Below are 17,061 nucleotides of genomic sequence, written 5' to 3' on the forward strand. Positions count from 1 at the left end.
CCCTAACATCCCTGAGGGAGTGAAGGAGTAAGCAATATTAGATTTAGAACAGATGATGAAACTGAGCTATGGAGAAGCCAAAATGCCGTTTGGCCTGGGCTGGGCTTCATTTTTTGTGTGGTACTGAGAGTTGAACCCAGGGGCATTCTACTCCAAGCCATACCCCAGCCCTCTTTTTATTCTTTGTTTTGAAAACAGGGTCTTACTAAGTTGCTAAGGGCCTAAGTAGCTGAGGCTGGCAGCAAACCTGCGATCCTCCTGTCTCAGCCTAAGTACTGAGATTACAGGCATGCACCACCACGCCTGGCTTAAATACATATTCCTTAAAAGTAGTGATAATGTGAACAGTAGACTTGAGCTCCTAAGTTACAGAAAGTGGCCTATCTGAGAGCTCATGACGGAGCTCAGTGGGCAGGCACCCCTGCTCATGATCAGGCTCAGGGCTAGCAACACCCGTGCTACTCTAGGTCCCAGAGTCTAGAACGGTGCTTCACATGAGGCGTGACTTTGATCCCCAGGGGACATACGGTAAAATCTAGAGATATATTTGGTTATCACAACCAGGGAAAGGATGCTACTGGTAAGAGGCCAGGATGGTGATAAACATCCTACAATGCACAGGACAGCTTCCTACCCCCGGCCCCCAAAAGACTCCAAAGACCTAAAAAAAATTATTTCTCTCTGAATAGCATATAACTCAGTGGCAGAGCACTTGTCTAGCATGTGCAAGGCCCTGGGTTCATTCCCCAGCACTGCCAAAAATAAAACAAAATATTCAAGTCTCCTTGCTGAGAAACCCTTGTCTAGGAGAACAGACCTAGTACTCTACTCAGTGGTCAGAGGTACACAGAGGGAGGCCCGCCAACCTACACTAGTGAAGAACAAAACTATGTATTCAATTTGAGTGAAATACAAGCCTTATCAATTAATTCCATCATTTCTTGGCACGCCACAAGAAGCATTTCTTTGAAAGCTCTCATAGCTAATCTCAAATAGTTTAGCAACAAGCTCAGCACCTCTCCTTTACTCAACACTCTATGTGGAGCTGTGTGGATTTTATTTTATTTCCATTCCGAATTCCAAGAACATTCTAAAGTATATGTATATTTTGGTTTGTAGCTATTCATGCAAACTGGCTTTTTTTCCCCTTTGCTATTTTATTAATTACAAAGACCAAATCTCATAGTTTCCCACCAAAACCTAGAAATTGGTGGTAGAAAAATAAAGTCCCACCCAAGCCATACCATATAATTATAAAATCGGGAGTACAAGCAGGAGGTGGGTCAGGGAGAGGACAGGGGACGCTATGAGAGGTCTACAGGGAAGGACCCACCAAAAATCCATTACCATGCTGCAAACTGTTTCTTTCTGTGCATGTACTTTTTTGGTATTTTTTTGGTACTAGGGATTGGATCCATGAGTGTTCTATCTCTGACCTAGACCACCAGCCCCCCTTGTAAATTATTTACTTATTTTTGTGTGTGTGTGTGGTACTCGCTATTTATTTTGACACCGAGTTTCACTAAATTGAGGAGGGCCTCATTAAGTTACTAAGGCTTGTCCTGGAATCCTCCTGTCTCAGCCTCCAAAGTACTGCGATTATAGGCATGTGTCACTATATCTAGCTTTTTTAACTTGTGTGTGTGGGGTACTAGAGTAGGGGGGAATGGAACCCAGGCACACTCTACCCCCAAGCTACACACCTAGCCCTATTTCATTCTTTTTGTTCTGAAACAGAGTCTCACTAAGTTGTGGAGGGCCTTACTAAACTGCTGAAGCTGGCCGCAAACCTGCAATCCACCAGTCTCAGCCTCCCAGGTACTGGGATTACAATGGGATTACAAACAGTGTGCCTCGACGCCTACCTTGAAGCTACACCCCCAAGCCCTATTTTTTTTTTTTTTTTTGGTGGTACTAGGGGTGAAACCTAGAGGCTTTCTACCTCCGGACTATACTCCCAAACCTTTTTTTTTATTTATTTATTTGGAAACAGGGTCTCACTAAGTTGCTGAGATCCTCACTAATTAGCTGAGGCTGGCTTCGAACCCATGCGATCCTCCTGTCTCAGCCTCCCAAGCACAGGGATTACAAGCGTGCACCACCACTCCTGGCTTTTTTTAATTTTTATTTTAAAACAGGGTCTCACTAGGTTGATAAAGAGTCTCACTACTTGCTGAGGCTGCCCTTGAACCTGCAATACTGCTGTCTCAGTCTCCCAAGCACTAGGATTAAAGGTGTGGGCTGCCACACCCGGCTCCCTTGCTACTTCTTATGGTATGTGTATTTGATATCTGGACAAGTCTGTCCCTTGTCTTTTGTTTTTTGGTTTATTTTTGAACATCATGCAGAGAAATAAAAATGACTTACCCAGAATCTTTAGTTAATTAATATGCTCACTGTTATTTTTTTTTCTAGAACTAGTGATGAAACCCAGGGGCATTCTACCTCTGACCTACATCCCCAACCCTATTTTATTTTTATTTTGAAACAGGGTCTCAAGTCAGGGATGATGGCACATGATTATAATACCAGTACTTGGGACAGAAGGATCGCAGGTTCATAGCCAGCCAGCCTCAGCTACTAAGTAAGGGCCTCTATAACTTAGTGAGACTCTATTTCAAAATAAAGAATAAAAGCCAGGCATGGTGGCGCACACTTATAATACCAGCGCTTAGGAGCCTGAGACAGGAGGATCACACAAGTTCGAAGTCAGCCTCAGCTTCTTAGTGAGGCTCTCAACAACTTAGAGAAACCCTGTTTCCAAATAAAGTATAAAATAAGTCTGGGAGTATATCCCAGAAGTAGAAAAGCCCCTGGGTTACACCCCCAGTACCACACACACACACACACACACACACACACACAAAAAAAAAGTGTAAAAAATAAAGAATAAAAAAATAGGACTGTGGGATATAGCTTGACGGTAGAATGCCCCTGAGTTGCACCCAAGCACTGCAAAATGAAAAAAAAAAAATAAAAAATAAAAAAACAGGGTCTCACTAGGTTGAGGAGAGTCTCATTTCATGCTGAGACCAGGCTTGAACCTGCAATCCTCCTGTTTCCGCCTTCCAAGTACTGGGGTTACAGGTATTCCCACTACACTTAGCCAGACACATTATTAGTCCATGCATGGACCACTTTTATTTTCACTTGTGTGTGTGTGTCCATTTATTTTCATTTTTTAAATTACTTTAATTATGGTTAAAAATGCCATAAGCCAGGCATGGTGGCACACTCTTGTAATCCCCAAGCTTGGGAGGTAGAGACAGGAGGATCGCGCAGGTTCGAAGCCAGCCTCACTGGCTTAAGAGACCCTGTTTCCAAATAAAAAATATAAAAATAGGTCTGGGAGTGTAGCCCAGAGATAGAAGGGTTTCCAGTACCACCAAAAAAACCCCCAAAAAAACAAAACAACAACATAAAATTTGCCATAAAATGGCAAATAGGGTTACAAACATGTGTCACCATGCCAGATAGCAGGTTAATTATTTTAATATGATAAATACTGAACCTACTCCAGGTGTGGTGCACACTTACAATCCCAGCATTTGGGAGGCTGAGACAGGAGAACCCGGGTTCGCGGCCAGCGTCAGATACTAAACGAGGCCTTCTGCAACTTTGTGAGACCCTGTTTCAAAATAAAGAATAAAAAATAGGACTGAGGGTATAACACAGAAGTAGAATGCCCCTGGGTTCCATTCCCAGTGCTAAAAAAAAAAAAAAAAAAAAATACTGAACCAACTAGCCAACATAAGTGCAACATCTAGATTTAATTCTCTCTCTTATCCTCCAGACTCTTTTCCATACAAGGTTAGTATTATCCTTAGTCCTGATTTTATTATTTCCTTTCTTTTTAAAAATGCAGTCAAACTGGGTGTGGTGGTGCACGCTTGTAATCTCAGCCTCTGAAATACTGGGATTATAGGCCTAATTTTTTATTATTTTCACTTTTTTTAGCATATAGATTAATGGAATCTACATCTTCATTGTAAAATTAATTAAAGAATTGGTCTACTAGTCAAGTGACCTTCGTCCTTTCCAAATAAACAGCTTCTAATAAATATCTTTTTCATGAATCTGTCTCACAATGTTTAAAAGAGAGTGCCTACCTTTTTTAGACATGAAAGTAGTCTCACATTTTATCATTGTTTGCAACCACCTAATCACTTGTCTTTTATAGATACATACACACACATGTACCATATCAACTATTCACCATCCCATATGTAAAGTTCATTATTACTGTTATTGTTTTCCTCTGCCTACACATGGCCTGGGTTAAGATGGGCTCTGAAATAATTAGGAAGAGTTTTGTGATGACTGACAAAGAAGTGAGAGGCATGTGGCTTACGTTGTAGGAACGGGGGTGCCTTTGCTTCCACTGCACCAGGAGCAGCTGGGCCACCACCAAGGTAGCGATGAGGATGAGGACCATTTCGGCATGCATGGCTTCGTGGCCTCGATGCTTGGCATGCATATGTGCATGCTCAACCCTGAAAGCCAAACAGATGGGGTGAGCCAAGTCAGGGATGGGGCGGTGGTAAAGAGGCAGTGCTTCCTAGGCATATCCTACCAGTCAACAGCTCAGAACACCTTTCTGTGGTTTGCAACTGAAGGTACCATGCAAATTAGGAATTAGAAGGAAACAAAGCCAGCTCTGTAATCCCAGTACTTGAGAGGCAGTGACAGGAGGATCCTAGGTTTGCAACCAGCCTCAGCGATGTAGTGAGGCTGTGAGCAACTTAGTAAGATCCTGTTTCCAAATAAGAAATAAAATAGGGCAGGGGGTATAGTTCAGAGGTAGAATGTACCTGGTTTTTATCCCTAGTATCACACACACACACACACACACACACACACACACACACACACACACACACAGACTCAAATTAGAACAAAATAGAGATACGAGTCTGTGGCTTGCCTCTCATAATAGAGACAGCTGAGGACTTTCTCACAGTAGGAAGATCTCAGGAGAAGCCCATGTCACTACCCATTTTCAACTGTATTTTGTCCTGTCTCTCAAAGAAGAAAGTAATCCAAAAGGGTTATAGCCAAGCCGGTGTGGTGGTGCACGCTTGTAATCCCAGCATTTGAGAGGCAGAGACTTGAGGATCGCGGTTTGTGGACAGCCTCAGCTACTTAGTGAGGCCCTTTGCAACCCAATGAGACCCTATTTCAAAATAAAGAATAAAAGACAGGTGTGGTGGCGCACGCTTGTAATCCCAGTGCTTGGGAGGCTGAGACAGGAGGATCACACATGTTCAAAGCCAGCCTCAGCTACTTAGTGAGGCTCTCAGCAACTTAGTGAGATCCTATTTCCAAATAAAGTATAAAATAGGTCTGGGAGTGTAGCCTAGAGGTAGAAAGCCCCTGGGTTCCACCAGTACCAAAAAAAAAAAAAAAAAGGAAAGAAAATTAAAAAAAAAATAGGGCTGGGGTGTAGCTCAGAGGTACAATGTTCTTGGGTTCCATCCTCAGTACCGCGCCAAAAAAAAAAAAAAAATTAAAAAGGTTATAGCCATAAAGCCTCAGACTCTTAATCAATGATAATATGATACTAATCGAAGGTAACATTGCAAATGTGTGTAGATTCCAGGGTAAAGCCTTGTTTTATTTATCTTACCTTCTTTACAAGACCAGAGATCTTGCAACTAGTTAAAGGCTAAAAAATCTGGGTGGCTTTAACATTTATTTATTTACTTACTTACCTACTTACTATGGCACACAAAAATAAACTCAGGTCTAATTAAAGGCTAAAAAATCTGGGCAACATTTATTTGTTTTTTTATTAATTTACTACAGAGCTATACCACAAGCTCTTATTTATTTAGGAACTAAGGATTAAACCCAGGATCATTCTACTTCTGAGCTACATCCCCAACCCTTTTTTATTCTTTTTATTTGGAAACAGGGTCTTTAAATTTTTGAGAGTATCCTTGCTAAAATGCTGAGGTTGGCTTTGAAGCTGGCAATCCTCCTGACTTCAGCCTCCCAAGCACTGAGATTAAAGGTCTATGCCACCCTATCTAGCTAATGCTCTTTTTATTTTTATTTTTTTAATTAAGACAGGGTCTTAATAAGTTCCCGAGGCTGGCCTCAAACTTTTGATCCTTCTACCTCAGCCTCCTTAGACACTGGGACTACAGGCCTGAGTCACTGCACCCAGCTCAATGCTTTGACTTTATACTAACCCAACAGTGTATTCACCAGCAGCATCCACAAATACAGAGCCTCCACCAGGACTCAAGGAAGTAATTAGACAAACTATAGCTGGAAACCTTTTATTAGTCTAAGCTGGCATTTTATGGTCCTGTGGACTGGCATAAAACAATGCCCTTGGTCAATACCGGCAAAAACATCTGCTATGAAGAGTTGCTCTACCTCTGTGGGTCAGAGCTACTCAAGGGAAAGGAATAAGGGAGGAGTCAAAGAGAAAACTGAATACAAACGTAGCTTATAGTCAGGAGCTTTTATAGGATTCCCCATGCACCAGAGTAAGAAAGAGGGAAGGGAAGGGAAGGGCGATATAAATGATGTTTTCATGGAATTGAAGGGCAATGAAGGACTAACAGGAAGAACTCAGTGGGACGAATTCTGAGTAGGTAAATGATAAACAAATAGAGCAAAAGTTACTTGTAGAATCTAGGTAGTAGATATAGGGATTTTCACTAAACAATTATTTCAAATTTGTATAGGTTTACATTTTTTCATAATAAAACATTAGGTGGGAAAATTTGATAGGCAGCCAAATGTCTGTCAGCTAGACAGCCTTAGCCCCTAAGAGTTCACCTTAAAATTCTACTTTAAGTGGAAGAACCTTAGATTCAGACTGACCTACGTGGACTTGACCAAGAAACCTTGTATCTCTCCATCACAATATTTTTATATTTCAAAAGGGAGTTCATATACCTGGGCATGGTGGCACACACCTGTAATTCCAGTTTTGGGGAGGCTAAGACAGGAGAATTGTAGGTTTGATGCCAGCCTCAGCCATTTAGTGAGGCCCTCAGCAACTTAGGAAGACTTAATCAAAACAAAAAATAAAATAGGGCTGGGGGTTTCGCTTGGAGGTAGAATGCCCCTGGATTCAATCCCCAGTAACACACACACACACACACACACACACACACACACACACACACACATGAAATCCATATTTTCTGTCTGCCTCACAGGGCTATTGTAAAGCTAGGCTAGGCTAAAAGGGTAAAAAAAAACTTATTAAAAAAATTAAGTGTTGCCAGGCGTGGTGGCACACGCTTGTAATCCCCGGAGGCGGAGACAGGAGGATCGCACAGGTTTGAAGCCAGCCATGCTGGCTTAGGAGTTTCCAAATAAAAAAATATAAAAAATAGGTCTGGGAGTGTAGCCCGGAGGTAGAAGGGTTTCTAGGAACCCCAGTACCACCACACACACACACACACAAAAAAAAAATAATAATAATAAAATTAAGTGTTCTGGGGAGTTACAAATATAGCAAGACGCTGAGATTGAGGCACACATCTGTGATACCAGTACTTGGGAGGTTGAGATAAGAGGACTACAAGTGTGAGGCCAGTCTCAGCAATTTAGTGAGACCCATGGCAATTTACCAAGATCATTTCAAAATAAAGAGCTAGGATGCCCTTGGATTCGATCCTCAGTTCCACTAATACATACATACATACTTACTTACATACATACATACATACTAAACCAAAGACAGCAAAAGTTTCTTGTTCTTGTGTAATACACAACATGAAATAAAAGAAAGGATCTAGAAAAGACCAGAGAAATCATGCAGTTCAAGTTCCTACACAATGAAAAATTACTTTTGCAGCCCTTGCTTGACTAAATCTTTGCACTGGTCAAGAACATGTCTTTTAAGATAATTTAGTCTTAAGCCAGGCGTGGTGGCGCATGCTTGTAATCCCCACACTTGGGAGGCGGAGACAGGAGAATCGCAGGGGTTCGAAGCCAGCCTCAGCTGCTTAGTGAGGCTCTCAGCAACTTAGTGAGACCTGTTTCCAAATAAAATATAAAAAAGGTCTGGGAGTATAGCCTGGAGGTAGAAAGCCTCTGGGTTCCACCCCCAGTATCACCAAAAAAAAAAGATAATTTAGTCTTAGTACAGGATGGCACACTGTAGGCACTCAAACTTGCTCAAGAATGAATAAAATTTCAATGCTTTAGGACAGGAAGCAAGCTAACACTCAATATATGTTGATTATTTAAGGTATTACTGACAATAAGACAAATCTATCTTACAGCTTCTACCCATTGAACCTAATTCTATACTTTGGAAAAACAATGAACACATCTATTTCTCTTTTCCAATGCTAACCCTTCAAAGATTCGTCAAAATCTTATTAAAATAACCACAAAAAAACACAAAAAAAGCCTCTCCTATTTCTACCTCAATTTTCCTGTGCCTTTTTATGCTAACAGTTCTAGATCTTTCTTTTCTTTCTTTCTTTCTTTTTTTTTTTTTTTTTTTTGCAGGTCTGGGGATGGAACCCAGGGGCATTCGACTTCCGAGCTACACCCCGTCCCCTATTTTTTATTTTTTTTTATTTTGAAACAGGGTCTACTGAGTTGCAGTGAACCTCACTAAGTAGCTAAGGCTGGCTGTGAACCGCGATCCTCCTGTCTCAGCCTCCCAAGTGCGGGGATTGCAAGCGTGCGCCACCACGCTTGGCTTAAATCTTTCAACCACTGTCCACGTAACATGATGTGCAGATTATTAACCTTGGTTGCCCTCTTCTAGACAGTTAAAGGCCTGATTAATAAACAGGGATTAGAAGAAAATGTTTGTATCTTCAGCCAAGCGGAGCACTGTGGCACTGTCATCTTGATTAAGGGAGAGAAGACACTTCCATGAACATCTTCCAAATTATTCAGAATATTTTAGTAGCTGTGGTAGAGACCTGGCACCCACTGAGCTAACAGTCCTAAAATCACACTGGGTTTTGTCATGAGTTAGTATCTTTGCCATTCTATATTTTTATAATCAACAATTTTACTCCAAAGCAAATTTTTTTTCTCAGTATTAATTTTTTTTTTTCTTTTTCCCCTGTGGGTTTGGGGATGGAGCCCAGGGGCATTTGACCTCCAAGCTACACCTCCTGCTCTATTTCTTATTCTTTATTTTGAAACAGGGTCTAGGTTATGGAGCGCCTCACTTAAGTAGCTGAGGCTGTCCTTGAACCCGATCCTCTGGTCTCAGCCTCCTGTGGTGTGCCACCATGCCCGGCTCAGTATTAAATTTTAATTGGTTGATTTGATTTCAGCTTGTTTGTCAGCCACCTTGTAAAATCTGTGGGGCAAGCACTCTGAAACATTTTTACTGATAAGAAATTCATAAAAATTAGATATTTTTTGACTCATTCTAGTTCCAAAGCAAGTTCATAGCAGAGTAGAAATTAGAAAACATATTTCCCACTTTCTCAACCAGATCTCTCCATCTGGTATCACAGATCATGATGATGATGTTAATTATAATTATCATCTTCAGAGCAAGCATCACTTACTGGAAGCTCACCAAATGCCCAGACATTGTTCTAACACAGTAATCCACACAATTCTATAAGGTATATTACTGTTAGAATCCTTGTCTTCTGGCCGGGCGTGGTGGCACACGCTTGTAATCCCAGCAGTTGAGAGGCTGAGACAGGAGGATCACAGGTTTGCAGCCAGCCTCAGCTACTTAGTGAGGCCCTCTGCAACTCAGTGAGACCCTGTTTCAAAATAAATAAATAAATAAATAAATAAATAAATAAATAAATAAATAAGGCTGGGGGTGTAGCTCGGTGGTAGAATGCCCCTGGGTTCCATTCCCCAGCACCACCAAAAAAAAAAAAAAAAAAAAAAAATTTCAGAATCCTTGTCTTTCAAATAGGGCAAAGTTGGGGAGTGAGAAGTTAAGTACCTTGTCCAAGATCACCAGGCTGGTAAGTGGCAGAACTGGCATTCAATACTGGATGAATAGTTAGGTCTTACTGAGGGCTACCCAGGAGTGACCCAGATACTTGGAAAGATCCTAGAAGACCTGTCCTGCTGGTGATAAGTCCCTGCCTTCCACAGAAGAAGGGATACAGCCCTACTGGCTGGGTTACACTGCCATTCCCAGCATGTGGAGCCCACTTTGCCACACTCACCTCCATTGCTCCTCTGGGGAGAGATCTGACATGTCGACCTGTAGAAAGACACCACCAGAAAAATCCATTACTATCTTAAAACCGTCCCTGCCCAATATAAAGTGCTTAGCATTCATCAGCATCTTCAAGGAATTAAGGGAAATGCCATGTCTTACAATCTCTACGAAGCCCTCCTCAACACTGTTTCACACGGATCTCGCCCTTCTCTCACCACTTACTTTGGCCACACACACCTGAATGTGTTGCATGTTTGTGCTGAGCAACAAGGGCGGAAGAGTGAAAGAGCCAGGCATGGAGGTGGCTCTCTGTGAATGAGTGGACCAAGCATGTTACTGTCTGGGCCTTAACTTCTCCATCTGGGAAGCAGAAGAACACTTCTGACGTCATTGAAGAGCTGTGAGGAACGCACGTTCAGGTCGACCAAGCACTCGCACTGCCTTTCCTCCTGAGAGAGTGGGCACAGTGTATAAACAGAGGCTGGGGAATGGAATGTTGGTGAAGCACAGGACAGTAATGCTTCTGAGCTTCTGAGCCTCTGAGCAGCAGCTCAGGAGGCTGGCACTGGGCTTGGGGCTTAAAGGATCATTAGCACTTCACAGAGTTGTATCAATGTTAATATGATCTGGTGTTAGTATTTGCCTCCAGAATGAAAAGGTTACTTAAATTACATCCACACCAGTCTTCTGGCTCCAGTGGAAATACAAAGGAAATTGCAAACTATAGCTATCATTAACCTTTATCATCTAGAAAGACATCTTTATTTGCCTTCCCATTAAGGAGTTCATTCATTTGAGACCAAGCACTAAACCCAGTCTAAAGTAACTTGTCTAAAGCCTGGGTAGCTAACTGGGCAAACTCTCAGAGCAGAGGCATAGACTGATGAGCCCACAACCAACTCCCACACACAGAGTATCTTACTGCTGGCCAATCGCTCCTCTCCTAGGATCTAAGGCCCGTAATAGGGCCAGTCTACATAAGCGCAGACTTAGAAGAAGTTAAAAATAATCCGGGCGTGGTGGTGCACACCTGTAATCCCAGCACTTGGGAGGCTGAGACAGGAGGATTACGCAGGTTCGAAGCCAGCCTCAGCTACTTAGTGAGGCTCTCAGCAACTTAGCAAGACCCTGTTTCCAAATGAAATATAAAATAGGTCTGGTAGTATACCCTGGAGGTAGAAAAGCCCCTGGGCTCCACCCCCAGTACCACAAAAATACATAAATACATAAATAAATAAATAGTTAAAAATGACAAGCAGGGAGAAGAAAAAAATATGCAAAGATGGAAAACAGAAGTTGGCTGATATATTTTCTCAGATGCAAAAGACTCAGGGACCTACCACTGTATCCTCACAAACAGGCCTTCAGTCCCCCACAGATGTCATACACTCTGACCTCTTTACATAGGCTGGTTACTTTGTCCCTTAAGCCCCTCTCTGATAAACTACATTCCACATTCCTGCAAAACTGGCCAAATTCTCTGGCTTCTCTTCTGGAAGCCACCTTGATCCCATTCATTAAAAACACAATCATCCTCTATGGCCTTGCTATATGCAGTCCACAGCCCAGCAGCAACAGAACCCTGAGCACTTATTATGAAACAATCTCAGGCTCCACCCAGATCTCCTGAACCCAAACCTGTACTTTAATAAGATGCTGAAGTACATTACAAGTTTGAGAAGCATACTGCTACATCCCAGCACTCCATTCCCAAGTTGCATCTATAGCCATCTGCAAACCTGATTTTTAAAATTTTTATTTATTTTTTATAATACTAGGAATTGAACCCAAAGGTGTTCTACCTCTGAGTTAACACCCCTAATCCTATCTCATTATTATTATTATTATTTTTTATTTTTTTGCAGATCTGGGGATGGAACCCAGGGGCATTCTACCTTCAAGCTACACTCCCTGCCCTATTTTTTATTCTTTATTTTGAAACCGGGTCTCACTGGATTGCAGAGGGCCTAAGTAGCTGAGGCTGTCTGTGAACCGAGATCCTCCAGGTCTCAGCCTCCCGAATGCTGGGATTACAAGCGTGCGCCACCACGCCCGGCCTATCTTATTTTTTATTTTGAAACACTAAGTTGCTGAGGCTGGCTGTGAACCTGCAATCCTCCTGTCTCAGCCTCTCACCTACTCAGATTAATGCATGCATCACCATGCATCACACCAGCTTGGTTCCTTTTCTTAAAATAAAAAATCACATACCATAAAATTCACCCATTTAAAATATAATAGTCACTGGGCGTGGTGGCGCACGCTTGTAATCCCAGCATTCAGGAGGCCGAGACTGGAGGATCACGGATCGCGGACAGCCTCAGCTACTTAGTGAGGCCCTCTGCAACTCAGTGAGACCGTTTCAAAATAAAGAATAAAAAAAAATTAGGGCAGGGGTTGTAGCTCAGAGGTCAAATGTCCCTGGGTTCCATCCCCAGACCTGCCCAAAGTCAGGCATAGTCACCAAAGGGTGACTATGCCACAATCATCCTAAAAAGAAACTACATACCACTTTCCATTCTCCCCACTAGTCCAAGGTAACTTACTCACTTACTTTCTGTATCTATAGATTTGCTTAAAGAGGGGTATTGCCATAAGCAATTTTTGTTTGTTTTATGGTACTAGGGATTGAACCCAGGAGCATTCTACCTCTGAACTATACACCCAGCCCTATTTTCTTGTTTTAAAACAGGGTCTCACTAAGTTGCAGAGCCTGGCCTGGTTGCTGAAGCTGGCCTTGAACCTGGGATCCTCCTGTCTCAGCCTCCCAATTACTGGACTTACAATCGTGCACCACTACACCTGGCTTTTGTTTTTCTTGAGTATATATCTGTGAGTGCAATTTCTGGATCATATAATAAGTCTACACTTAACCTGTTTTTGTTTATTTTGGTACTGAGGATTGAACTCAGGGGTATTATATCTCCAAACTATACCCAGCCTTTTTTATTACTGATTTTGAAACAGGGTCTCACTAAGTTGCTGAGTGTCTTGCTATGTTGCTGAAGCCGGCCTCAAACCTGCAGTCCTCCTGTCTTAGCCTCCCCAATACTGAGTTTACAGTCATGCGCCACCATACCCAACTGTGAAATAATTTCTTATAGAAGTGTTAAGAACAAAAATAGAGCATGCTAAGGGAAAAAAGAGTAAAGACAGGTACAATTTGGTAGTACATACAGATACTCTGCTTTCCCCAAAAGTTTGCTAGCACCAGGAGAACATACTGGGTGGGACGGAGGGTGCCATTTAGTCTAAGTGGTACGCCTTATTTCCTTGGGTTCTTATCTTACTTTCAGTTTCTCACAAAGAAAAGGCTTCAGGAGCCAGGCACAGTGGCACACACCTATAATTTCAGTACCTGGGAGGCTGAGACAGGAGAATCGCAGGTTTGAGGATAGTTGTAGCAACCTGGTGAGATCCTGTATCATAATAAAAATAATATAGGGCTAGGGGTGTGGCTCTGAGATAGAATGCCCCTAAGCTCAATCCCTGGTACCAAAAACACATAAATAAATAAAAATAACATGGGGCTGGGGTTGCAGGTAAGAGGGAGAATGCTCCTGAATTCAATACCCAGTATAAGGAAGTAAAGGAAGAAGGGCGGGGGCTTAAGGCAAAAACTATTCATCTCAGTAAAGAGAAAAAAAACAATTATAGGTTCTAATTTGGCATAGCTCCTTACTTGCTATATGTGAATGAATAAGGCACTTTGCCCTATGCCTCAGTTTCCCCATCTGTAAAGTGAGAGGGTTGGCTTATATGGCTTTCAAGTTCCTTTAAGCTAAAAAACTATAATTTATACTAAATCCATCTAACTCCAAAGTTCTGGAGTCAACTCTAATACTTTGGCTTTCAAAACCACCGTACTTTTCCTAAGTCACCACAGAAGTAAAAACCTGTCGTTGTGTGATGGCATATAACCGGATGCTACTAAATTAAATCCCCAGAAATCACCAAGTGATATGGAGACATCAGGAATAGCCATCACTAGCGGATCACCTCCCACCCTGGTTTTAAGCACCTGCTAAGTGCAAAGGGCCTAAACTCTGGAATTCTATCCCCTGCCTCTTTGGCCAGGCAACCTGGCATTTCAGACATACAAACTGATCCTTCCACATGAGAGAATGATCAGCCATGTGACTATAGACTTTATCCTTTCACGTTAGAGATGAGTAAGTCCAACCTTTGCCCTTGGTATATTCATAGTCAGAGGAGTGGAGAGAGACACGCAATCATAGTATGATAAGAATAACTACTGATTTACAAACAAAATGCTGCACTGACCCAGAGAAAGGGCTCAGAACCAAGTAAAAATACAGCACAACCTCCAGGTTGGCAGCCTTTATCTGGAAGGCTACAGAGACTGTGGTGCTCTGGGCGATTGGCAAAGTGCAGAGGTTCAAGGACCACCCCTATTTGCAGCACTCCATTCTCCTTTCAAGAATTCAAGGTTAAAAGTCAAAGAGGAACTAACTCTACCTTTCAGATCTCCAATGTCACTGGACACACTGAGCTAAAGTGTAAGGCCTCGCATGGGAACGCTCTAAGCAGTGAGGTGAACACAGCTCCCTGCAGCTGTTCCTGCCTTCACCCCGCCCCTACCACAACCAGACAGCCCAACCTGCAACCCAGTTAGGAAGCTTTCCAAGTCTAGCTTCTCAAATCTGAGAGCACATAAAGCTTGCTTCTTTGATTTTTCAGTTCCTACCCATCAAATTCCTATTTCTCAGTCTGGCTTCATCCCTGCCTGGCACTCTTCTCCCACTGTTTCTATCTGCACCACAGCTCCGTTGACCCAACACTTCTCTAAGCCTCCTACTTCGACAAACCTTCATGACGTTCACTGCCTTCGGGATAAAGTCCAAACTCCTTAGTATGACACACAAGGAACTTCATACTTTTAATCTACCATCTTATTTCACCTCTCTATCAAATGGCTTCCACTCCACTTGCTATTCTAACATGTGCTCTTCTTGCATGGCTCAGCATATTGGCTGCTGCTGTCTTCTCTCCCTGGAAACCTCACCTTCACTGTCTAGTTCATGCCTATTCAACCTTTAGTAAGAAACACTGAACTGCCGGGTGTGTGGGCGTGGTGGCGCACGCTTGTAATCCCTGCGCTTGGGAGGCGGAGACAGGAGGATCACGCAGGTTTGAAGCCAGCCGCGCGCGCTGGCTTAGGAGACCCTGTTTCCAAATAAAAAATATAAAAAATAGGTCTGGGAGTGTAGCCTGGAGGTAGAAAGGCTTCCAGGAACCCCAGTACCACCAAAAAAGAAAAAAGGAAAAAAGAAGCACTGAACATACCCATAATCCTAGTACTCGGGAGGGCTGAGACAGGAGGATGGATCATAAGTTTGAGAATAGCCTCAGAGACTTAGCTAGATTCTCAGCTACTTAACAAAACCCTGTTTGAAAATTAAAATGGGGGGCTGGAGGTGTAGCTCAGAGGGAGAATGGGTTCAACCCCTAGAACCAAAAAAAGAGTGAACCATTAACACATGCTATAACATGGATGATTCTTGAAAACACTATGCTGCTTGAAAGAAGACAGTCACAAAAGCCCATATGTTGTATGAATTCATTTATATGAAAAGTCCAGGAAAAGCCAGTCTATAGGGATCTACAGATTAGTGGGTCCTCCAGTCTGACTGGGCTCCAGTCAGCCAATGAACAGAAAGCTTCCAGAGTGAAGAGAATTGACTTAAAATAACATAGCTGTACAACAAATATGGTAACAGTCACTGAAGTTCTTCTTAACATGGATATGCCTCAACAAAGCTTCAAAACAACTCCAGGCCTCCATCCTCTCTGCCTTTAATAGCCTAAGCTCGTTGAGGTGAGCGCTGTCATTTGTCTTCTCTCTACCCATCACCTAGAGCTGACATTCAATCGACCATGTGACACATGAATGACAGTGTGAGCGTGGTGGGCGTCACAGCTTCTCTCCTTGTTGCTTATTCCAAGGAAGGTTGCTGTGAACGCTTGTCTATAGCTTTTGTGTGGAGATATTTTATTTCTTGAGTAGATACCTGGGAATGGAATTGCTGGATCACAAAACTGCCAAACTGTTCTCCACAACGACGACGCATGTGAAGAATGGACTCTGCCACTGAGCTATGCCTCACGTTAGCTCGCACTCAGGACTGATGTTTCGTTTTGCAATTCTCTGATAGCTAATGGTGCTGGACATTTTTTCATATGCTTATTGTCAACTGCTATGTTTTCTTTGGAGATAAGCCTATTCAGATCTTTTGCCCATTTTTATTAGGTTCATTGTTGAGCTGTAAGCATTCTTTATATATTCTGTATATAAATCCTTTATGAATGTATATATTCAAATATTTTTCTCCCACTTAGCCATCCTAGTGGGTATGAAATGGCCCAAGAACTATTTTTATTTATTTATTTATCTACTTATATTTTATTTATTTATTTATTTTTTTTTTTTTTTTTGCAGGTCTGGGGATGGAACCCAGGAGCATTTGACCTCCAAGCTACACCCTCTGCCCAATTTTTAAATTATTTTGAAACAGGGTCTCACTGAGTTGCAGAGGTCCTCACTAAGTAGCTGAGGCTGTCAGCGAACCACAATCCTCCAGTCTCAGCCTCCCAAATGCTGGGATTACAAGCGTGCGCCACCACGCCCGGCCCCAAGAACCTCTTAAATCTTATTGTCTGCATTTCAAAGACACAATTTGAGCCAGGTGTGGTGGTGCAGGTTTGTAATCCTAGTACTTTGGAGGCTGAGACCAGGAGGGTCAGAGGTTCCTGACCAGCCTCAGCTACTTAGGCTCTCTGCAACTTAGTGAGACCCTGTTTCAAAATAAAAAATAAAAAATAGGGCTGGGGGTGTAGCTCTGAGGCAGAAAGTCTCTGGGTTCAATCCCCAGTACCATACTCACAAAAAAAAAGATACAATATGG

The 17,061-nt window shown here is 42.5% G+C and overlaps 1 protein-coding gene across 2 annotated transcripts in view; it reads right to left on the reverse strand.

The window, feature by feature from the left end:
* RNF121 (ring finger protein 121) overlaps positions 1-17,061 on the reverse strand; it is a gene marked incomplete at both ends in the record, with an annotated part of 67,505 nt that overhangs the window by 32,368 nt on the left and 18,076 nt on the right. The window contains 2 exons of one of the 2 annotated variants that reach the window (XM_080697980.1): positions 4,352-4,493; positions 10,140-10,177. In XM_080697980.1, coding sequence (XP_080554106.1) covers positions 4,352-4,493; positions 10,140-10,177 — 180 coding nt within the window. Of the gene's footprint in view, positions 1-4,351; positions 4,494-10,139; positions 10,178-17,061 lie in introns of those variants that run through there. The other variant, XM_080697979.1, reaches the window with a different exon arrangement.

Source organism: Muscardinus avellanarius (genome assembly GCF_963383645.1).
Source record: "Muscardinus avellanarius genome assembly, chromosome: 1".
Classification (NCBI taxonomy): domain Eukaryota; kingdom Metazoa; phylum Chordata; class Mammalia; order Rodentia; family Gliridae; genus Muscardinus; species Muscardinus avellanarius.